Source organism: Musca autumnalis, unplaced genomic scaffold (assembly GCF_047663935.1).
Source record: "Musca autumnalis isolate F117 unplaced genomic scaffold, ASM4766393v1 scaffold_5, whole genome shotgun sequence".
Classification (NCBI taxonomy): Eukaryota; Metazoa; Arthropoda; class Insecta; order Diptera; family Muscidae; genus Musca; species Musca autumnalis.
The window spans coordinates 205,524,751-205,548,978 of NW_027412088.1; the positions used below are offsets into that span (position 1 = coordinate 205,524,751).

Sequence of the window (24,228 nt, forward strand, 5' to 3'; positions counted from 1 at the left end):
ATTGCCTGCGATAATACGTTCTTGCGTACAAGCTTAAGTGCCCATAGTGATAATTTGAATGTCGGGCATTTTAACTGCCGTAGTTTTAATCTTACGCGTAACTCGTCTAAGCTTTCAGAGATACGAAATGTGGTTGAGGATAGTTGTTTGCATGTAGTTGGGGTGACGGAAACGTGGCTCAAACCTTCAGTTCCATCTAGTAGGGTTTCAATTTCGGGATATACATGTTGCCGCAATGATCGGCCTGAACAGAGAGGTGGCGGTGTGGCGTTTTATATCTCCAGATCAATAAAATATAAAACTGTTTTTAAAAGTAGTCAGTATGGCAATGCAGAGAGTCTGTTCGTGGAGTTGTTGCTTGGTAGTCGTAGTGAGAGTCGTATATGGTAGTTGCTAGTGAGATATAATGAAGTTTTGTTAATGGGTGATTTTAACAATGACCTTTTTTCTTTGGAGTCATCAGTCAAAGTAAGAGACTCATGCAGAAGGTTATGTATATCAGTTAGGCATAATATGCTTCCCACCCACTTCAGTGTTGCGCATGACTCTACGTCCTTGTTGGACTTTTTTGCACTTACCAATGAGGACTCTGTGGTGTTTTCTGGTCAATTTTTTTGTCCGGGCATTTCTGATCATGCATTTATCTTTATGTCCCTGAACATTTCTGTTTCTTTGGTTGATCAGTATTTTGAATATATTGACTATGATGCAGTGAGTCTAGAGACATTATTTGACGCTGTATCCTCCTTCGATTTTTCTGCTATGTACTCCTCGAATAGTGTTGATGTTCAGTGGGAATGCCTTGATGGATGTCTCAGTCGAGTTCTTCAGTTGTTTCCCGTTAGGAAGAGGAGATTGTTCTTGAACACGCGCAATGCTTGGTATTCGTCTCCTGAGATTTCGTATCACAATTCTATAAGGGATTTAGCTTTCAGACAATATCTTAGTACTAAAAGCAGTATTGATTGGAGGAGTTTTTGTAAAGCTAGAAATAAGGCTAAATCTGTTGTACGAAAAGCTAAGATAAATGCCCATTCATCACTGTTTGAAGGTCAACGCAGTACCAAGGAATTGTGGAGTTTGCTTAAATCCAATGGATTTTCCACTGATAAATCCTACACGTATAGTGGTAGCGTGGATGAGTTGAATGCAAGGTTTGCGAGTAATCAACTTGATTCATATTTTTCTTTCGATAATTTTCAGGAAGTTGGTGAAGATGGTTTTTCTTTTCATTGTGTGGATGTTTCGGATCTAGAGAGGGCTTTCTCTTCTATAAAGTCAAATGCAGCTGGTTTGGATGGCTATACTCTTAAGTATTTAAAAATTGTTTTTCCTTTGATTTCTCGTCATTTTCTTACCTTGGTGAATACTATTTTAACAACGTCGGTATTTCCTGTTGCCTGGAAGTTGGCTATTGGTTCTGCTCAAGAGTTTCGTCCAATTTCTATCTTGCCCATTTGCTCCAAGATTGTGGAGCATGTCTTAAAATATCAAATTACAACTTATCTAGAGAGAAATAATATGCTTGATGATGCCCAGTGTGGATTCAGGAAGAACAGAAGCACTGCCTCGCTTTTGTTAGGTCTGACGGATTCGGTGAAAGTCAGTTTTGGCAATACAAAACTTAGTGTCTTGGTGTCCCTTGACTTGGAGAAGGCATTTGATAGGGTGCATCATGCGAAGTTGATACATAAATTACATTCATTGTATGGATTCTCCCGAAGTGCTTGCTGCTTAATGTCTTCTTATCTTGCTGACAGAAAGCAACTTGTATGTGTTGGGGGTGCATTGAGCTCTATTCTTCCTGTTAGAAGTGGTGTGCCGCAAGGTTCCGTTTTAGGGCCACTTCTCTTTATTATTTTTCTTAATGATCTTTTCCCTGAATTAAGTTTTTGGTGTCAACCTTTCGCCTTTGCGGATGACGTACAGCTACTTTTCAAAGGTGATAGTCGTTTCATTTCTGTTCTTCAGTCCAAGATTGATAATGCAATGGAGACATTGCGGGGGTGGATGATAAATAGTTCTCTAAGTGTAAATCCATCGAAGACAAAAGCTATATTTTTTGCGACTTTCACGAACATTGGAGTATCTGTTAGATACAATAATACGGACATTGATTTTGTTTCCGAGTTGTTGTGTCTCGGAGTGTTGCTTGATGACAAACTTAGTTTTTGTTGTCATATAAATATGGTTGTGTCCCAACTTAATTCCTCTCTTCGGAGTCTCTATGCTACTGATTTAGCTTTGCCGCTTTTCATTAGGAAACGCCTGGCTCATGCCTTGGTTTTACCTATTTTTCTTTACTGCCTTGAAGTGTATTCTGGGTCAACTTTGGGTAATCTTCGCTTGATTCAGTTGGCAGTAAACAAGGTTATTCGTTTTGTATATAAATTGAATCGTAGTGTTCATATCACACCTTACGTGATGGACTTCTTTGGTTGTTCCTTCCATGCATTTGTGGACACTCGCCTTATGATTAGTTTTTTTAAAACCATTAAGCATCAGTGCCCTCTATTTCTGGTAAATAATTTCGTTTTTTGCTCTTCAATTCGCAGCCTTCAACTTGAGATTCCCACAGTTCACCATCTCATGGATATTTCGTTTATGGTACGTGTTGCTCGGCTGTACAACTCCTTGCCGAATGATTTGAAAGACTTTAGCATTACCCCGACTTCGTTCTCAAAACGTCTTGTTAGACACTTTGTGAGACAACCTATGTTTGTCTAGTAGAGTACAATACATTCTGTGCGCTATTGCCTTGTGGCAGGAACGTAATTTTCTTTTTATAGTAAATATTTATAAAAATGAATTTATGTGAATTTATATAATTAATTAGTAGCTAGTGATCTCAATTTTGCTTTCTATATTTAATATTAATAGGCATGTTTTAATGCCATATTTCGGAGTAGTGACATATCTGCGCTTTGTATAATGTATTACATTTATTGGCCATAAGGCTTTGTTTTACATGTAAGGATTCAATTTAAATAACTAAATAGGATTATTTCATATGCACACTGAGTAGTGATAACATACAAATATGTAATATTATGTAATTCATTTTAATTGGCCTGATGGCTTGAATTATTGTAAAGTTGATTAATAAATAAATAAATAAATAATAAATATTACAAGAGGGAACCAATAAACCGAGAGCCACCGATAATGATAGCAGAGAGACTGCCTTTTCATCTTAAAGAAGAAAGTTAGAAAACTCACGGGGAATTCACGTTCACAACAACCCCCCATATCTATTGGATTTACGACTTCCTTTTGGTATTTTGCCGGTATCATTATTGTGTCGATAACTTCATATAGAGCTAGTCATTGTAAGACACCTTTGTGTAAGATGACGGTCCATATCCATTTCCACAGCCTTCTTCCGCGTTTTCCCTTGAAACCTTCCTAATATTCCTAGACTTTACGGATGATTCTATTACTGACCTTCGTGTATATGGATTAGCTAGCCTGTCACACCTGTGATGATCTCGACTTAACTTGGCGAATGTATTTCCGAGCAAGTGGAGAGAATATCTTTGGCAAAGAGGACATCTTGCTGCTATGATTTTTTCACTTACTTTATTTGCCAAATTTCCGACAAAGTGTAGTAAATATCTTGGGCCAAATGCACTGGATTTTTGCCTATATAATTCGTATTGGTACTTTATATCCCTTACAAATGTCTCTTTTCGATTAACTTTTACGTTTCATCTACAATCGTGTCCAGACATACCGTGATTATAACAAATCAGGAAAGACCATCACCCCCTGAAAACTCTCTTCTAGGTCCCCTGCAGGCGTTAAGTAGATTATACATACTTTGGTCTAAGCCAAGGCGAATTTCTTTCTTACACCATGGTCTAAGCAATGTAGTTCTGTTTTTACACATTTATTTCTTTTTTTTCTATTGTTAAAAACCTATAAAAATGTTAACTAAGCCCCACAAAATAAGCATAAATACCTTGGAAGATATTCTCCTTTTTTTTGGGGGGGTTTGAATATATTTTTACAACTATTTCTTAACTAAAATTTAACTTTGACTTAATTCGGGATAACATCAATTCTTTTTCTTCTTGGTTTTTAAAGAATTTCCGTTTGCTTTTCTCTTAGAACCAGCCTTGGAGGACTGTTTTACTTCTTTAGGTTCATCTTCTTCTTGTTCACTTTCACTATCGTCGTCATCACCACTACTCTTCTCTTCTTCTTCACCATTTTCATTATCACTATAAAATAAATTAAATAGTGGTTAGAGCATATTTTGCATTTCTTCCCATCCATGACTTACCATATTGTCTGCATATTATCAAACATGTTTTCATATTCTTCATCTTCAGACACATCTCCATTCTTGTTGCCTTTCTTTTTATTTTTACCATTTGTTTTGTTCTTCTCCTCGTCCTCCAATTCTTCACCATCTTCTGTAGCATTTGGATTTTCCATAGATTCTCGTAGTAGTACTCTGGTAGCCTTCGATTTGACATAACATTGATACAACATTACACAGGAATCTACATTGTGGATACGGACATAACGATCCAAACAGGCGGAAGCTAAATATTTGCCAGAAGCATCCAAATACAAATCACTAATGCCTCCAGTAAAACCTTTATAGGTGTGGACAAAGGTCTTCATGCGACGTGTATCAAAGGCCTACAATTATTGAGGAAACTTTTAAATTCCAATTCTTTAATGAGGTATTCATCATCATCCTTACCTTTAGTGCTCCCATTGTGGTACCCGTATAAATGTAATTACCATTTGCAGCCAATGTGGTAAAACTCATTTGATCTTCAGTGGCATAACATTGTACCGGTCTCCTTTGTTTCCTTGTATCATAGACACGTACATAACCATAACGAGAACATGTTGCCAAGGTGTGCGGAGAATCAAAGAAACCCACATCACAATCCCATACTGGTACCTCAAGTTGTAAATAATCATTGGGTAAATTCTTGGAAGTAAACAATTGCTTTCCTCCAGCAGCCATGTCGAAAACCTTCAAATTATTTTGTCTACCCTTGCCACCTATGGCAATGATATTACGATCACTGGGACATTGTCTTAAGCGTGACATATCATCTCCAACTTTATCCAGCAACAACTTTGGTTGTTCCTCATCAATGTCACCAGCATTATTTAGCGACACAGTGCGTATATGGCCATTACCAAAACCAGCCACCACACAATTGTCGTAACGAGCCAAACCAACAATAGGCGATTCTTCAAAATCTATGGTGTATTGTGTGTGACCAGTGCGTACCGAATGCACCTGTGCTATGGATTTGCCACGACCAATAAGTATCTCTGATTTATTGGCATTGGCAAAACTCAACGTTGTTATGTGGGAATCTTTGTCCAGTTCATTGAGATCTTGCAAATTGGATTGCTTGAAGGGATTGTCTTCATAGGCGGGAAGCAACTCTGTAAAGAATATACACGTTTTAAGAACATTTCCTTGAAGGAAATTAGTGTTTACGTACTTTTAAAGGTTCCGGTTTTGGTGCCTACATAAATCTCATGATTTTCCGTGTAATTGGGGCTTTTTAAATTGGCTGTTGTCCACTTCATTCCAGAATTTTATTTTTTTTCTGCTGACTGTCTTCAAACTCCAAATGATGTGAAATAAACAGAGAACTTTTTTCCACGTGCAAGAGTACTTTGACAGTTCAATCAATGCCGTTCTCTTAAACAGTGATGTCAACTTCTCAGATTTGTTGTCTATTGGCCTGTTCCCGTACTTTATAAAGTGGTAAAAGTTGTAAAAGTCGTAAACGATTTTCATATAAACTTTGTGTACGGGAACGCAAAAAAAGGAACGGAAAAATGGTAGTAGATCTGGTAGAAATGTCAAAAAAAAAAACATAAAAAATCAATTTTCTTCTTTTATTTCACAAGCTTCGTTCCCGTACTTTTTAATGGTAAAACTCGTAAAAAAGAGAACTGAAATAGTTCGGGAACGGAAAAATGGAAAATACGTCAAAAAACTGGAACAAATGTCAAAGTCGGCGTATCAGCCAATCAGACGCCGGCAACCATGTTACTATTTTTTTACTCGCCCAAATTTGTCGTGTAAAAAGTTTTTAATGAGAGCGTCATTCAGCGCCATTTTTGTTTAAAGAGAAGTGAACATTTTACAACTTTTTTGTGTACGGGAACGCTTTTTCGAGTAAAATGTGTAAAAGTCGTAAAAATTGTAAAAACTTTTTAGTTCTGGAACACAGCTACAGTTTTTAATTTTGTTTTGTCAGCGTTCGACTTTTTCTTGTTTTTCGTTCATTTTTTCTTCATTGTGAAATAATCGTCAAACAAACGTCGAAATTTGTCTGGTAGCCTGTGGTAGAAGAGAAAGGCACGGGTGCTTTCTCTCCTCTCTCACTCTCTTAAAAATTGCTGCCAGTTTTACCACTTTTTGAGGTTAAGGAACGCTTTGCAGGTTAAAAATGGTAACAAATGGTAAAAATGGTAACCACAGGTAAGTAAAGGAACACAGCTAATGTTTTCTAACTCATGCTCTCCACAACTATACCAACGCAACATAGCAAATAAATGATTGTGCTTAATGAACACAGCACTGCCAATCAGCTGTTTTCTTTGCTTTCAACTTTTACAGCCCTATTTTTATTACCGTCGTTTTTCAACTTTGTAATCCCAGTCTCCGTCCGTTTTATTTTGATTTCTTACTAGAAAAAATAAATAAAAGTTTTAAAAATATGGCATTACAAAAAGTTCGTGACGCCTCCGTTGTGTTCCGCAACCTCAATGGCATTATAAATGTCTATAAACCTGCTGGAATGAAAATCAAACATGTGCGGGCTGCAATTTTACATAATGTTTGTGAAGGTATGAACCGGCCAGATGTGTTTATCCAACCAATTATAATTCCTTACACTTTACAGATTTGAACCTCTTGAGGGCCAATAATGAAACGGAAGCCCATCAAATACCTTTACTGGAGACGGGAGGTGCTGCTGATCCTCTGCTAAGGAAGGTACATTCATTAAATTTGTCAGAACATGTTCTTAGTACTGGAGCGAGGTATCAAATGGAGGATATCCGTTGTGCAACAGTTGCCAGTTTGGGTATACACACTAGTGGAGTGTTGTGTAAGTTAGTTCTTGGGGATTACGAGGTTCTCCATTAATAGTTTTGTCTTCCTTCATTTAGTATTTGGCATCAACAAAGGTCTAAGACAATCAATGAAAATACAACGCAACCGACCAATAAGGGCCTATCATGTCACCGGCCAGTTGGGAAAAGCCACTGAAACACATTTGCCAGATTCCCACGTCACAATTAAAGCCAACTACCGTCATGTCCATCCAGAACGTTTAAGTGCCCTCGTTTCATCCCTTCAAGCCTCACATCAACGTAAAATGTTTGAACTATGCGGTGTTGATATGCAATCCCAAGCAGCCTACGAAATAGCCTGTAAAGGCCTTATACGTCCCGCCAACAACACTCAACCTGTCATTTATGGCATTAAATTAATTGATTTCCAAAAACCCCATTTCACCTTGGAGATTCATGCCATTAATGAATCGGAAGATTATTTAGCCACTCTGATACATGAAATTGGTATTGAATTACGCACCGTAGCCCATTGTACGGCTCTGAGGTGTATACGTCATGGCAAATTTACTGTGGAGGGTGCTTTGCTACGACATGCATGGAATTTACCTGGTGTTGTACGGAATATGCGCGAACAAAAAGAAGTTCTAGAAGCTCATCCTTATCTGCTAAAACAAGATCGCATTGAATTAAGGAATTAATTTTTGTGTGATTTATTATGGCGGCTCCTCATCATCGTCATCATCATGCATAAGTAGCACATAAGTTGAGTTGTTTTATTGTTTTTGAATATCTATGTTAATTGACTACATATACATAGGTATGTACAGTGGGTTACAAAAAATTGTTTCCTGTTTTGAAATAATTTAGAGAATAGTTTTTTTAAGAATAACTTGTTATAGAAGTAAAAAAGCCTCAAAATTAGAAAATATTGAAAAACCAATGAAAATTTGTCTTCATTTACAAGCAACTGTACAAATTTTTAAGGGGAAATTCATAAAAGTAGATTTACTTACTTTAGTTATGTGTCAAAAATCCAGTTCAGCCTCCTATTCAGTAACTTGTTAACAACTTCACTCATTGTTTATTTTACAACAATTTCATTTGTGTGTTTTGTAGTTGTTACAAAAACAAAAAAAATTTAACTTTTAAATCGATTTAAGTTGCAGTTTAAATTTGTAGTGATATCCGCCAATGGAAGAGTCGAAATGTACCATGTAATTCAAATGCAATTTCGGACAAATCGATTCAGAAAAAAGTAATATATAATAGAAAGTTTGAAGACCATATCTTGTAAAGAACAGACTTTTCCTTGAAAAATTTAAAAAGTCGAAAAACTTTAAAAACCCTTTGGATTTAGAATTCTATTATCCAACAAGTTTCCACACCCCAAAATCTTGAAACCCATTTCTTCTGCCCACTGTCTGTTTTGTTGTTAGCAATTATGTTTCTTTTCCTAATGTGTTGTTTTTAATACAGTTGACGATTATATGCCGCCGATTTCTGGCTGGCTACCTATTGGTCTCGGCAAGCACACACATATACGCACCCCAAACAACCATAATAACACTCGCTCGCCAAAGAGCAAAACTTGTGCAGCATCTCATGGCGCATGTCTCCTGCACCAGGCAATCACCAACAACAACACCATCAGCAGCAAAACACACGAAACAAAAAGTTTTTCGTTTTCGTTTGGCTACTGATGCTGTAGCTGCTTCTCTGTAGGAGTGTGTGATGATCTTCAAACGAATTTCATTTGAATTTATTAAACGGTTAAGATCGCAAGTGTGCGTATATATCATCTGTTGAATGGTCTAAAAATACATATTCCTTAACATATAACGGAAAATACAAAAAAAAAAAAATAAAACTAAAAGAAGTGAATAGAACCCGAACAAAGCAAGCACCGAGACGTTTTTTTGCTGAGATACCAGTATTAAAGTTAATAAATTATTGGGTCGAGAACTAATAAATCTTTTGGTGCGCAAAACCTCAAAAACATCCACACAAGTGAAAGGGAAATCCTTTACGCCTCAATAGCGACAATGTCTTCCGCCGGTAGTGATAAATCTGATTGCTGTCCTGTGTGTCAAGTGCCAGCCACTTTGACTTGCTCGGCATGCAAAGCTGTTAAATATTGCGGTAAAGATCATCAGCGTGAACATTGGCCGGAACACAAAGTGGAATGCGAGAGTCCATATCGTATTGAAAATGACGCAATTTTAGGTCGCCACCTTTTAGTTACGCGTGACATACAAGCCGGTAATGTTATTTTCGAGGAAAAACCATTGGTTGTGGGTCCCAAATGGTTTGTGTCGGAACGAGAACAGGAGGTGCCTGTCATGCCCTGTGTTGGCTGTTATACTCCCTGTCGCATTGGCGGTTTCAGTTGCAGCAAGTAAGTTATATAATTTGGACAAGGGCAAAACAATCCCCAACTACAACTCCACATTCCATTCTTAGATGCCAGTGGCCTTGCTGTTCACCCCATTGCGAAGATATTGACAATCCCAATAGTCACGGCATAGATTGTGAAATATTAAAATTAGGCCCTGGACCAAAAACAACTCATGACATCAAAGTTATGACCGACTACTACAGGCCGGATGCCTTGTTGGTGTTGAAATGTTTGGTACTGCAAAAGCAAAATCCCAAAAAGTGGAAGAAACTCATGAAGATGCAGAGCCACGAAGAGGATCGTGAAGGTTCAGAACTGCAAGAGTGAGTATCAATTATTCAAATGGACATGACATAAGTAAAAAGTTGGCACTGTAGTGGCTAACTGGTGGCAATAATGTACATACCGACCACCAGCCATCTACATACATACATATGTACAATGCATGATATGCGTCACAATGGATGATGTCTGTGCCGCCTGCACGTCTGTGTTCTCTTTTCATTTTATTTTTTTGTTTTTCTTCTTCGGTTCTATTCCTCCACCCCTTAGAGATGCCGAAAAGCGTGTCGTCACATATTTGTCTAAGAACTTTTTGGAACCATTGAAAAAGCGTGAGGAAACCACCAAAGAAAAGCTACTCGAACAATATGATGTGAAAATCCTGAGGCGCATTTGTGGTATTATCGAAACCAATTACATGGTCATTAGCCTTTCGACGGGTCTCGATTTGAGTGGCGTTTTCTTTACCGCCTGCATGATGGAACACTCGTGTATGCCAAATAGTTATTTCCAATTTAATGAATGTGATGGCTTTAGTATTTCCGTTATTGCGGGTCGGGACATCAAGGCGGGTGAACACATCAAAATCATGTACACCAATATGTTGTGGGCCACTCAAATGCGTCTGGAACATTTGCAAATAACCAAACACTTTAAATGCAGTTGTGAGCGTTGCGTTGATCCCACCGAAATGGGTAGCTATTTCAGTGCCTTGAAGTGTGCCGGAGATGTGAATACAAAATGTGATGGTGGCATCCAATTGCCCAAGGATCCATTGGATAAGAAAACCGATTGGATGTGCAACAAGTGTCCAATGGTTGTCAATGGTGAACAGGTGAGTGGAAGAAAATTCTATGATTAGCTGTTAAGATAAGGAGGAATAAGTTTCCATAAATGTTTGACCAGAACCTGGATATTTTGTTTTGAAATTTTGGTTTTGACTCTTCCACTAGTATCCAAGGTTTAGTAAAACTATCGAAATAGACATATTTAAATAGAGAAATCGCGATTATTCTTCCATTGGAATGTTTTCGCACGGAAAATTATTTTTTAAGTAAAATTCTTACAAAACTTCGCCATGAGGAACGAAATTCCTAAGACCCTTTTATTACGTTCTCTGTTATCGTTTTGCGTCCCAACTGATAGAGTTCGAACAGAAATCAGTACAAAAGTCGTATTGAGATTGAAATTTGATGACGTATGCAACGATAAAAAGGGTTGATGCATGATGTAAAGCCAACTCTGATCGAAATTATTGACAAATTCTGCAGATTTTTCAACTTATTTCGGAGTGAATTTCCGAGGAATCCATTGTAAATGCCAAAATTAAAATTCAGCTTAAAGGAAGTAAATGGTATGTCAAGAAGACCTCGGTAGGGGTCTTCTATAGAATAGAAGACCTCGGTAGGGGACTTCTATAGAATAGAAGACCTCGGTAGGGGACTTCTATAGAATAGAAGACCTCGGTAGGGGACTTCTATAGAATAGAAGACCTCGGTAGGGGACTTCTATAGAATAGAAGACCTCGGTAGGGGACTTCTATAGAATAGAAGACCTCGGTAGGGGACTTCTATAGAATAGAAGACCTCGGTAGGGGTCTTCTATAGAATAGAAGACCTCGGTAGGGGTCTTCTATAGAATAAAAGACCTCGGTAGGGGTATTCTATAGAATAGAAGACCTCGGTAGGTGTCTTCTATAGAATAGAAGACCTCGGTAGGTGTCTTCTATAGAATAGAAGACCTCGGTAGGGGTCTTCTATAGAATAGAATAGAAGACCTCGGTAAGGGTCTTCTATAGAATAGAAGACCTCGGTAGGGGTCTTCTATAGAATAGAAGACCTCGGTAGGGGTCTTCTATAGAATAGAATAGAAGACCTCGGTAGGTGTCTTCTATAGAATAGAAGACCTCGCTAGGGGTCTTCTATAGAATAGAAGACCTCGGTAGGGGTCTTCTATAGAATAGAAGACCTCGGTAGGGGTCTTCTATAGAATAGAAGACCTCGGTAGGGGTCTTCTATAGAATAGAAGACCTCGGTAGGGGTCTTCTATAGAATAGAAGACCTCGGTAGGGGTCTTCTATAGAATAGAAGACCTCGGTAGGGGTCTTCTATAGAATAGAAGACCTCGGTAGGGGTCTTCTATAGAATAGAAGACCTCGGTAGGGGTCTTCTATAGAATAGAAGACCTCGGTAGGGGTCTTCTATAGAATAGAAGACCTCGGTAGGGGTCTTCTATAGAATAGAAGACCACGGTAGGGGTCTTCTATAGAATAGAAGACCTCGGTAGGGGTCTTCTATAGAATAGAAGACCTCGGTAGGGGTCTTCTATAGAATAGAAGACCTCGGTAGGGGTCTTCTATAGAATAGAAGACCTCGGTAGGGGTCTTCTATAGAATAGAAGACCTCGGTAGGGGTCTTCTATAGAATAGAAGACCTCGGTAGGGGTCTTCTATAGAATAGAAGACCTCGGTAGGGGTCTTCTATAGAATAGAAGACCTCGGTAGGGGTCTTCTATAGAATAGAAGACCTCGGTAGGGGTCTTCTATAGAATAGAAGACCTCGGTAGGGGTCTTCTATAGAATAGAAGACCTCGGTAGGGGTCTTCTATAGAATAGAAGACCTCGGTAGGGGTCTTCTATAGAATAGAAGACCTCGGTAGGGGTCTTCTATAGAATAGAAGACCTCGGTAGGGGTCTTCTATAGAATAGAAGACCTCGGTAGGGGTCTTCTATAGAATAGAAGACCTCGGTAGGGGTCTTCTATAGAATAGAAGACCTCGGTAGGGGTCTTCTATAGAATAGAAGACCTCGGTAGGGGTCTTCTATAGAATAGAAGACCTCGGTAGGGGTCTTCTATAGAATAGAAGACCTCGGTAGGGGTCTTCTATAGAATAGAAGACCTCGGTAGGGGTCTTCTATAGAATAGAAGACCTCGGTAGGGGTCTTCTATAGAATAGAAGACCTCGGTAGGGGTCTTCTATAGAATAGAAGACCTCGGTAGGGGTCTTCTATAGAATAGAAGACCTCGGTAGGGGTCTTCTATAGAATAGAAGACCTCGGTAGGGGTCTTCTATAGAATAGAAGACCTCGGTAGGGGTCTTCTATAGAATAGAAGACCTCGGTAGGGGTCTTCTATAGAATAGAAGACCTCGGTAGGGGTCTTCTATAGAATAGAAGACCACGGTAGGGGTCTTCTATAGAATAGAAGACCTCGGTAGGGGTCTTCTATAGAATAGAAGACCTCGGTAGGGGTCTTCTATAGAATAGAAGACCTCGGTAGGGGTCTTCTATAGAATAGAAGACCTCGGTAGGGGTCTTCTATAGAATAGAAGACCTCGGTAGGGGTCTTCTATAGAATAGAAGACCTCGGTAGGGGTCTTCTATAGAATAGAAGACCTCGGTAGGGGTCTTCTATAGAATAGAAGACCTCGGTAGGGGTCTTCTATAGAATAGAAGACCTCGGTAGGGGTCTTCTATAGAATAGAAGACCTCGGTAGGGGTCTTCTATAGAATAGAAGACCTCGGTAGGGGTCTTCTATAGAATAGAAGACCTCGGTAGGGGTCTTCTATAGAATAGAAGACCTCGGTAGGGGTCTTCTATAGAATAGAAGACCTCGGTAGGGGTCTTCTATAGAATAGAAGACCTCGGTAGGGGTCTTCTATAGAATAGAAGACCTCGGTAGGGGTCTTCTATAGAATAGAAGACCTCGGTAGGGGTCTTCTATAGAATAGAAGACCTCGGTAGGGGTCTTCTGTAGAATAGAAGACCTCGGTAGGGGTCTTCTATAGAATAGGAGACCTCGGTAGGGGTCTTCTGTAGAATAGAAGACCTCGGTAGGGGTCTTCTATAGAATAGAAGACCTCGGTAGGGGTCTTCTATAGAATAGAAGACCTCGGTAGGGGTCTTCTATAGAATAGAAGACCTCGGTAGGGGTCTTCTATAGAAAATAGAAGAGCTTGGTATCTTTTTTGTAGTCTCCTTCAAAGTAACAATTCTTGGATTTTAGAATGAAGAGCGTTCTGACTTGACTAAGATTTGATTTTTGACGGATGTAATATCACACCCACCCCTATGGGTGTTGGAAAAAGTCAGTGTTTCCATGATGCATGAAGAGTCTGCTATTTAATAAACAGACACTAAGTGACACTGGGAAACTATTTTGCCTAGGAAACCTATCAGCTTGAAATTGAATTGCACAAACTTACCTTCCAGGGGTCGATAGCAATCAAAATTTGCTCTCTGTTGCAAAAATTTGTTGGCCCTCCAGCGCTTTGCATCTTGCCGATGTAATCTTGACTACTTGATCTTGAACTCTGGTATTCAGTATTCACCCAGACTACCTCATTTAAAGGTATAATTCCCTGGCATGTATACGGGAAAACAATTGATTTTATAGGTTGATTGCTCTACCCGTTTGGCTTGCCCTGAAATCCACATACCTACAAAGAGGGATGGAATGGATATTAAGCGTAATTTGTTTATTATAGAGTGCGGATTTGGAACCGACACAGTAAAAAACTGGTCCACTCAAAAGTCAAATGCAATGGGATTACCAGAATGAGAAAATATATTCGCTATTGTTTTGTTACTATTTGTATAGTGTGTACACATCATCAAAGCCTTGAATAATAGCTTTGTTCCCGTACTTTTTAATAGTAAAACTCGTAAAAGAGAGAAAAAGAGAAAATTGTTTTCACACAAAAGTTTTTTCAAAAAGTTCGGGAACGCAAAAATGGAAAAAGCGTCAAAAAAGCTGGAACAAATGTCAAAGTCAACGTACCAGCCAATCAGCGTACCAGCCAACCGGCAACCATGTTACTATTTTTTACACGCTGAAATTTGTCGAGTAAAGTTTTTAAAGAGAGCGTCATTCAGCGCCATTTTTGTTGAAAGAGAAGAGAACATTTTACAACTTTTTTGTGTACGGGAACGGGTTTTCAGGTAAAATGTGTAAAAGTCGTAAAAATTGTAAAAACTGTTTAGTTTCTGGAACAAAGCTAGTGTTGCTCGATGACTTTAATACCAGGAAGAAGCATCTATACTATTGATGACTCTACTACATGCCATGGCTGTATCGCCGAAAGACCCTCTATGAATGTATGGAAGGGATCTATCATGTACTTTGACACCCTGACACTCGTTATTTTCGACACATCTGTAGTTTTCTGGAAGGAAGCATAGGTCGATTTATGTCATTTTTTACCTCGAAGATTTCCTTTTTAGAGTTTTCCCACAGGAAATATTTGAAATAAAAACTGACCGTTCCTCACATAATTTTAGGTAAATAGCCTTTTCTCCTCATTTCTTCAGATGAATTTAGGACATCAAGTGAAGACCACCACATACAGATTTTTAACCAAAACATATTTCCTCATTTTTAGTTGCTTTTCCCATAGTGTTATCTTTTTTATCATATTCATCACCCCAAAATAACATTTTTCTTTCAACAGGTCGGTTATCTATTGACACAAATGACGGAAGAAGTAAAAACCCTGATGGCCCGTCGTCCCACCGTTAAACAGGTGGAGTCTCTTATCGAGAAATTGGGTACATTCTTGCATCCAAATCACTATCACATGTTCAGCTTGAAGCATTGTCTGATACAGTTGTATGGCAATGAGATGGGCTATAAATCGGAACAGCTTTCAAGTAGCCAACTGCAAAAGAAATTGAAAATGTGTGAAGATTTATATGAGATTTGTCAAAAACTGGATCCCGCCACAATACGTTTGTCCATTTATGTCGCCATAATATATCATGAAATGCACACCGTCTACATGGAACAGGGTAGACGTATTTTGGATAATGATAAAACTAAAGCACTGGAATTGTTTACCAATGCCAAAGATGTCTTGGAAAAGGCCGAAGAAGTTTTAGAAAAAGAATTGGATGGTGTGGCGGGTAATAAACTAAATGACCACATACTGAGAGCAATGAAAAATGTGAAATTTTATATGGAGAACATGTGTTCCTGAAAGATAGCTAAAACGCCGCCAGTTTAAAGACCCATTTTGAGGTTGTGGTGAAATTGAAGTGCTACAGCGAATGACTGAATGCTGCTGCTGGTTTTGTTTTGGGTTTGAAGAACTTCTATATATTTTGTTTATTATTAATAATTATAATAATAATAATAGTAAGGTTATATATAATATAATAATTATAATTATTATGATGCTGATAATGACGATTTGTTTGTTTTGTTTTTCTTTTTTGTTATAACAATATAAAATACAAAATTTTTAAAAATAAAAAGAATACATTATACCGTTACTGACAAATAGAAAAATTACATAGAGCAATGTACGTTCGTTTATTAATTATAAAATGTGTTAGGTGTGTGTGTGAGTGTTGTCTAGGTGGTGGATGATGTTATTCCCTCTTGTTTTCCCACTACCCATGGGGGGATAGATTGTTTAATTGCTTGCTTGTTTGCCTTTATTGTTCTTTTAGTAGAATATATAGCCGCTTCATCTTCGTCTTTATTTTTTTGCTATTAACATGTACGTTCACACACTCGCACACACACACACAGACACTCATCTAGAAGATTATAATCTAAACTAAGTTGGTTGATCGATCGATCGCGGAAGGGAACAACTGAACTAAAGAACAGAGAGGAGGAGGATGATAAACATTAGGTTTGCTGTCATTTATTTATTGTGTGATGAGGGGGCGGGTAGGGGAGGGGCGTTAGACTATCATATTAAGATTAAGTAAAATACGTATTTGTAGCGCTTATGTTTATTTTAGCATTTCTTTTTTCTGTTTTTGTTTTTCTAATTGAACATATCAATGGGATCTTGAGGAGCATCCAAGTCACGATACTGTATTATTTGACGGAATTCTTGACCGGGTCTGCAAACAAAAGATGTTGTAGAAGAAGAAGAAAATTCAAATATGGTTTTGTTAAATATAAATGTATGTCTATTATTATTATTGTTGTTGTTTATGTTAATATTTTGTGACACACAAAATCTTCAACTTAGGACAATACACCACAAAAGAAAAAAACTCAAATTACATTCGCTAAATAGTAAATACATTAGAGGTTGCTTGTTTGGTAGATATGTAAGTAGGTAGCTAAGGTTGGATATTACAGATTAGATAGTTGGTATGTATTTCACTTTCAATTTCATTTAAAAAAGTGCGAATGTTTATAATTAAAAATAAAAAAACACAAACATAAAACAATTTAAACTAAAAAAGAACAAAACAATGACGTGAATGAAACAACATTGCAGAATTTAGAATAGGCGATTTTGGGGTCGTACATTTTTTTAAAATTTTGTATAAATAGCAAAACAAAGGGGAGGGACGAAAACTTTTTAGCCTTAACATCAATCATCGATTACAACAACAGACTGCTTGGTCATGGTCAATTCGTCGTTGTCATCGTAATCGTCGTCGTTGTTGTAGTTTTTCTTGTTTGTTATCTAGTCAAACATATCGAAATTGGCCGGAGCATCCAAATCGTGATAACCAATAATACGACGTTGATGTTCTAGGGGCAAGTCTCTGTAAAAGAAGTTCACACACAAAAGATAGTTGTAGAGTAGAGTAAACAAAATAAAAGACTTCAACCAAAAAATGTTGTAGTAGTAGTAGAAACTGTGTGTTAAAAAAGAAAGCAACTGCTGCTGAACAACAACACTAAGCTATGGGAATTACTTTTATATTTATTAAAAAAAAAAAAAAAAACAAAAAATTAAATTTGGCTATATATACCTTCGTCCGGGACCACCAAATCCACGACCACCACGTCCAGGGATCATTAGGGGAGGGGCGTAAGCAGCATAGGGTGGTGCATAAGCAGCCGGTGGATATACAGGGGCTCTGTAACCTCCACTCGATTCTGATGTCGTCCTTTTATTATTACCAGGATGTTCTGGTAACTGTGGCCTCTTGGGATCCTTCAAGTAGTTATTAAAGAATTCCACCTCTTTGCGTACTTCCTCCACCTTTTCACCATGCTTGTTGAAAATGTGCTTGCGAATAAATTCTGGACCTTTGAATTTCTTGCCCGACAGGGGACACAACCATTTGTCCTTGGCCAATTCTTGGGTATTGGCTTGTATGAATTTCTCCACTTCATTTTCGGCATCTTTGGCGCCCAAATTCTTTAACTCCTCCTCTTCGATAGTTGTTGTTTTGGCCAAGAATGTTTGCATTTTATTTTCAAAATTCTTAATATAATCTTGTATGTCATTCTGTGAGACTTTGGAGGGTGGAGGTCCACGAGCGTGGATAATACCACAACGATTGGGCATCTCATCCTCGTATGGGTATTCACAGTGATTATAGAAATCCACAGAATGGACAATTCTCAGATATAAAATTAGATTGTCGAGGACAGAAATGAGCTGGGGATCTCTTTCAATGGCTTCGCCTTCACTTTCTTTGTTTTCACCGGAAATGCCCAAAAGTTCTTCTTCCTCCGCAGAAGCTTCTTCAATAAGGAAATCGGTAATGTTTTGTAGAACTGGATTATTGGTTTTGAACCCATATGTTGAGGAGTTTGATGTATTGTGTGTATCAGGAGCATTCTCAGTCGTGGTGGCATTTTCTCCGCCTTCACCTTTATTCTCAGGATTAGAGGGTTGCTAAGAAAATATAAAATACAAATTATTGAACTTCTGGATTAAAATAAGATCATTTTTAGGAGCACCAACCGGATTGATATGACTTGTTACGAAATTTTTTAGTTAAAATTATTTGTTTGTAAATTGTTTTGGACATGTTGGCATAGAAATAAGATCTCGCAACTGTTAAACCAAAGGTTAGTAACTCAAAATTTACTATTTTTCAGTAGAGACATAAACCTGTTGATGCATTAGCATGTAGTTAGTGTAAAGAAATGATGGTATATTTTGACGAAAGTGTAGAAAAAAACGGGAGATTTTTAAAGTGCGTGCAGTTAATCATTATGTATAGTTTTTTAATAAAAAGTGAAAATCTCAACACTTTGAGTTTCTACCCTTTTGTTGAACAGTTGCGATCTGTAGGGCTAAAATATCCAAAATTGCACCTGATTGATGTACAAAGTCATTCATAACGCCATTACACAAAATGCAATCAACATATGTTAACAGTGGATCCGTTCTCTTCATTATCATGTTACTACGCTAACGTGCGAGATTGATAGAATTCCTCCATGAAAACCTCTTTTTCATTTGGTCATTTTCGACATCTATTTCCGTCTACATTTTTTAAAAAGTATCAGCTTTTTCGATATTTACTCCCCATTTCCCCTGAAGTATGTTCTTCGCCTAACATGTTATCTGAACTTCTTAACACATCATATCAAATCGGGTGTTGTCTCAAAACTAAACATTCTCTCTTTTTCTTTGGCACTTACCCAAAGCTGGAATTTCTCATCCAAATTCATGGCAATTTTCGCACACAATTTAATGTCGGCTCTAACAACTGTTTTATGGGCAGTCATACCATTTACCGGCCTCACTCTACGGCTTAGATCCCGATTGACAATGGCGCCCATTTCACAATCTCTCAGACGGGTATTATTTAAATTCCAACATATTTCCTTAATGTTCACATCACGTTTAAAGGTAACCCAACCACGACGATACCAACGGCGTTCCACCAATGGATCTGCAATAGCTACCCTTAGGAAACCATCGAATTTCTGGCACACAGCTTCAATTTCACTTTTTGTAATGGATGGAGCCAAGTTGCGTAAAAATATCGAGGAAGTGCGATGCAATGCTCGAGGCTGAGGACCATCTTTAACTTTGTCCAAATCAATTGTCTCTGGCTGTTCACTGTCAATGGCTTTTTTATCTTCTGCCGATGTTTCTGTATCAACACCCTCTTTCTTTTCATCATCCTCTTCAGCTTTTACTTCTGGTTTTTGTTCGGAATCTTCTTGATTTTTCTTTTCCTCCATCATTTCAGCATCACCATCGGCATCATTACCATTCGATTTCGCCTCAGTTTCATGTTTGTCTTCATCCCCACTCTTCTCCTCTTCTTTGCCATTTTCAACAAGTTTCTTGTCTTCATTGTCGCTTTCAGCCTTCTTTTCAGATTCTTCATCGACAGACTTGTCTTTATCAGCATCTTCTGCTGACTTTTCCTTGTTTTCTTCTTCCTCTTCTTTTGTGTCGTCTTTAACATCATCTAAATCATATTTACTTTTGACTTTGTCATCTGCTTCATCCTCACTGCTCGATGAAGAACTTGAAGAATCTGAATCTGATGAGGAGGATGAAGAAGAATCTGAACTTGTACGTTTCCTTTTAAGAGATTTTTTCTTTTTCTCTTCCTTCTTTGACTTAGGTTCATCGTCCCAATTCTCTTCATTGTCTGAGACACTATGACGTCTTATGACCTTGGGAGATACACACTTGGGTTCATCGTCATCCTTCTTTTCAACAGATGTGATAATAACGTCATCGTCCTCTCCCTTCTTGTCAAATATGCGTTCAGGATAAGAGGCCTCTTTAGGCTTTTCGTCTAGAATTTTAAGATCATCATCTGTGCCGCCTTCTAATTTAATGACGACTGTGTCTAGCACTCGTAATAGAGGATCTGTTTGATTGGTATCAACGGTAACACTTTTTATCATACCGTTCTGTAAAAGTTCCTCGAACACTTCAACGCGTCTCTGTAAATGGAAGCGAAGGAAATTATTATTTAACAAGAACAATAGAAAATAAGGGCAGTAAGTCACCTTTAGGAAATTATGTTGTTCTTCTTTACGTTTAACGCTATCCACAGGATGGTATTTGTTTTTGAACCTAATAAAAGAGAAATGAAAACAAGCGACAAATTATTATATTTTGAAAACTGCCACTTTCGCAAAGATAATTCGATAGAATTTTCATGTGTGTCCATGTAAATCTCTCCTTCCATGATTTGTCACTTCGCCGTAACATGTTTTCGGACCTATTTTCAAATGCGCTTGTTGTCTGGGCATAGTTAATCAAATTCGCTGTGTATACAATTTAATTTTAATTAGATAGTGTTTTGCGAAATCTTACCTTTCAGCTAGCTATGATTCAAAGATCATGGCTTTGCTGGCGTTTCTTTAATAACGATAGATTTCAATTTTAAAAACGATTTAAATATAAACGCGATTTAAAAATAAGCTATTTAAACACACTGTGGCATTGCTCGCCAAGTGCAAAACAATCAAATCATATCGTATCGAAAATCAAATGATCGAGCCTTCATTCAGAAGAAGAAGTGGTAGTAGTAGGAGAAATCAAGGTATTCAGCGTACACAACGCCATAACTCACAATTGAGCATTTTGGTTTGTGCACTTATCGTCCTACAGTTACTAAGGCTGTTGGCGTGTTGGCTCCCCTAAGGATGCCTTCTTTAAAATAGCTGTAGAGAAAAACTTATGTAAACATACAGTTGTACATTGGATGTTAAGAGGTATGATATAGGTATATAAACGTTAAACAAATAAAAATGTAGGTTTTAAATTTTTTTTGTAGATACCCAGCTGCAACTGTTCATTCAGTTGTTAGCCTTGTATTACAAACTTACCATTCCTCGTCTTTGTGGGCTACAAAGAATTCATTCAATTGTTGACGTTTGAATTCCAATTTGTACTCATTGTATTTACGCAGAACTTCTGTATCGGAAATACCATCATCTTGTGTGTCTAAAAACTGCTTTAGTGTCATCATGGCGGGTTGGGTTTGTAAATCACTGTTTGCAGCTGATTCTCGGGAATGAGCACCATGTGCTAGTCCGGCTCCATAAGCACTGTGTAAACTATGTGCAGCATAGTGTTCATTCCAGGCATGCAATAAATATGGATCATATGCTGTAACAGAGAATGGAAAAACTTTGTGAGAGAAGCCCACCAGTTTGTAGTTATTTTACTTACGTCCATATCTGTGATTGGCCCTTAGATCATCACCCCAACCGGGTCTCATGCGCTTTGCCGGCGGCATTTCTCTATCCGGGGAGTAGCGATCTCTGGCCCCACGATAGTCGCGATAATCGGGTCTTGGTCGGCCACCAGCTCCCCCTCTAAATGGATTACCTCTAATTATGAGCATAAAAATGGTTCGTACACAGAAAAAGTTCAGTTCTTGAAATATTAACTTACCGTTCTGGCCAATCATCACGTCCGCCACCTGTACTACCAGCACCGGCACGTCGATCGTCACGTCTTTCGGAGCGATAACTGTCTCCAGAACTGCGTTCTCCACGGAATTTGTCACGGCGTTTACGATCGTACTCATCATCCGAGTCGGCCATGATCTAAAACAAAAATATAGAATCTGTTTATTTTAATATGTTTATTAACATTGTAAATAATGCCCCCATACAAGGAATTTCTATGGAAACACTCGAATATACCGGTCTGTTATCTGTTGCAACAACTTTTTGCCACGACAATCAGGTGAAAGTCTTGAAAAGTCACCTTTTTACTCGAGGGAAATAGTTAACAAAACATAACCTCAAAATGAATATACGAGAAGAAAAAACACAAATTACGGGCAAAAAAATCAACATAATCGTATAATTAAAACAATAGATTAACTTTATAAAGCAGAAGATTCATTACGTGCATGGTTATTGATTTTTTGCCGTGGCTTAATTAGCATAAAATACAAAAACCTCCAGCAAGCAATGATGTGACTGTCGCTTGGCATCATTTGCCACAGTCATCTTTTTTTAATTAAAATTACACACTACTTACCTCTGTTTTTTGTTATTTCCACTAAAAATGTGTTAATTTTAAACCAAGCTTCGAGAATAGTCCAAATTTTCCACTTATATTGGAGGAAAAAACATGTATTTAAGTCCTCTATCTTTTTTCAGTGACGCGGATTGCTTTTTTCTGACACCACCACCTCAACGAGTATTAAATAACCGAGTATCACCTACATTGTGGTTACTTTGTGAATGTAAAGTACTACCTATATGTAAAGGCGGCATAAGTTGACAAATACCAGTTACTTTACTCTGAAGCAGACCATACACGAGGCACACACGAAATGCTTCTTGCAACATACCTGATAATACGTTTCCATATAAATCCACTAGATTTTAAATGTCAATCCCATTGCGTATACGTCAAATAAATCATCATATAGAGAAGTTTAGCCTGGCAAAAACTTTAATGCAAAGGGCGTTTTATGAGGATTTATTTGACGTATGCGGTTGGATTTGACATTTGAAACCGACTGAATTAACTACATACAGTTACATATATTTAAACGTAAGAAAGTCGAAGGAACAATTGAACGAAATCGTGAAGAAAATTACATTTACGAAATCCACTCAATTTCAACTGTCAATACCTTTGCGTCCGAAATCCATTGGATTTCATTTGACGTTTAAGTAGTGGAATTGGCAGTTGAAATCGAGTGGATTTCGTAAATGTAAACTTACAGCCTGTTTTTGTAAAAATTCTTGCTGTCACATGAACCGTTCGTAATAAAACGTATGCGTTCAAAATTTGGTTCTTGTAAAATTTTACGAACCATTCGTCTTTATCTAAAAGCTATCGTCTATTTCGGAAAAGCTTTTATATTTCAGGGTTTCCGTAATGCTTATTTGTGAATGTTGCATCTGCATTTGTATGTCCCGGTCCACACTAGCGTGAATTTCATTAGTCTGTGTTTAGACACACAAATTTCTCGGGAAAGTAAATTGAGTTTTTTGGGAGAGTGCGCAGAGGAAAGAGCTCCTCAATACTCTTTCCTACCCCCTATTGCCTAAAAACTGAATTTACTTTCCCGAGAAATTTGTGTGTCTAAACACGGACTTAAAAAATTCCATAAAATTAGGTGTTCTTAAATCGAATTCCCCACAACAGCAATTTTATGATTTTACTCTACTATGGAAGTCGATCCAGAGACATAATTTCATGCAATTTTTTATGCAAACTTTTATGTAATATGCGTCGCTTGATGGCAACCCCGATAAACAGATGACAAACAACAGAGAAGACAAAAAATAGTTGTGTCTTTTTACTTTTTCAGTAATAATTATTCAGTAATTTCTTTTCAGAAAGCGAGATTTTACTCTTTTATACGAAAATAGAGAAAAAGGTAAAAAGACAGGATTTACACCACTTTAAATTCGCAAAAAAAACCAGTAAGGAAAGGATCAAAGTCGGGCGGGGCCGACTATATGATACCCTACACCACTGTGAATATGTAAAATATAAATCGGAGCTATATCCAGATCTTAACCGATTTTGATATAATTTGACATTATTTCCAGACCGAATTCAGTCACACATTCCAAATATCATTGAAATCGGACTTATGTATATATCGTGTTTGGAGCAGAAAATACACGAAATCGGCCGAAAATATATATGGGTGCTATATCCAAATCTGAACCGATTTCGATATAATTTGGCACATTTATTTCTAGACTGAATTCAGTCACACATTCCAAATTTCATCGAAATCGGAAATATATAGCGTGTTTGGTACAAGAAATACGTGAAATCGGCCGAAAATATATATGGGAGCTATATCCAA

General features: G+C 37.8%; 4 protein-coding genes across 13 annotated transcripts; 2 read left to right on the forward strand and 2 right to left on the reverse strand.

Moving 5' to 3' along the window:
* Positions 1-3,873: 3,873 nt before the first annotated feature.
* On the reverse strand, positions 3,874-5,723 carry l(2)k09848 (WD repeat domain 74 lethal (2) k09848). Its single transcript, XM_073992328.1, has 4 exons — positions 5,481-5,723; positions 4,715-5,421; positions 4,286-4,650; positions 3,874-4,223 (listed from the first exon to the last, which is right to left on the reverse strand). The coding sequence occupies exons 1-4, from the start codon at positions 5,566-5,568 to the stop codon at positions 4,058-4,060; spliced, it is 1,326 nt and encodes a 441-aa protein (XP_073848429.1). The 5' UTR covers positions 5,569-5,723; the 3' UTR covers positions 3,874-4,057.
* Positions 5,724-6,614: 891 nt separating this feature from the next.
* LOC141406592 (pseudouridylate synthase TRUB2, mitochondrial) lies at positions 6,615-8,011 on the forward strand. The gene is made up of 3 exons (XM_073992329.1): positions 6,615-6,840; positions 6,897-7,103; positions 7,165-8,011. The coding sequence occupies exons 1-3, from the start codon at positions 6,711-6,713 to the stop codon at positions 7,767-7,769; spliced, it is 942 nt and encodes a 313-aa protein (XP_073848430.1). The 5' UTR covers positions 6,615-6,710; the 3' UTR covers positions 7,770-8,011.
* Positions 8,012-8,752: 741 nt separating this feature from the next.
* SmydA-5 (SET and MYND domain containing, arthropod-specific, member 5) lies at positions 8,753-16,036 on the forward strand. Its single transcript, XM_073992327.1, has 4 exons — positions 8,753-9,466; positions 9,532-9,789; positions 10,019-10,583; positions 15,198-16,036. Exons 1-4 carry the CDS (start codon positions 9,114-9,116, stop codon positions 15,720-15,722), a joined length of 1,701 nt encoding a protein of 566 aa, XP_073848428.1. The 5' UTR covers positions 8,753-9,113; the 3' UTR covers positions 15,723-16,036.
* A 189-nt stretch (positions 16,037-16,225) lies between these two features.
* Positions 16,226-22,640, reverse strand: Ars2 (arsenic resistance protein 2). 10 transcript variants are annotated; one of them, XM_073992321.1, is made up of 8 exons: positions 22,431-22,640; positions 21,834-21,988; positions 21,609-21,769; positions 21,263-21,545; positions 20,438-20,504; positions 19,103-20,371; positions 17,473-18,347; positions 16,226-16,602 (listed from the first exon to the last, which is right to left on the reverse strand). In XM_073992321.1, the coding sequence occupies exons 2-8, from the start codon at positions 21,983-21,985 to the stop codon at positions 16,524-16,526; spliced, it is 2,886 nt and encodes a 961-aa protein (XP_073848422.1). In that variant the 5' UTR covers positions 21,986-21,988; positions 22,431-22,640; the 3' UTR covers positions 16,226-16,523. The 10 variants fall into 10 exon arrangements, 8 of the variants coding, with proteins under 8 accessions (XP_073848422.1, XP_073848420.1, XP_073848426.1 ...); XM_073992319.1 differs by having other exon boundaries at positions 16,226-17,262; positions 22,431-22,638; XM_073992325.1 differs by having other exon boundaries at positions 21,609-21,754; positions 22,431-22,612.
* Between the last annotated feature and the right edge of the window lie 1,588 nt (positions 22,641-24,228).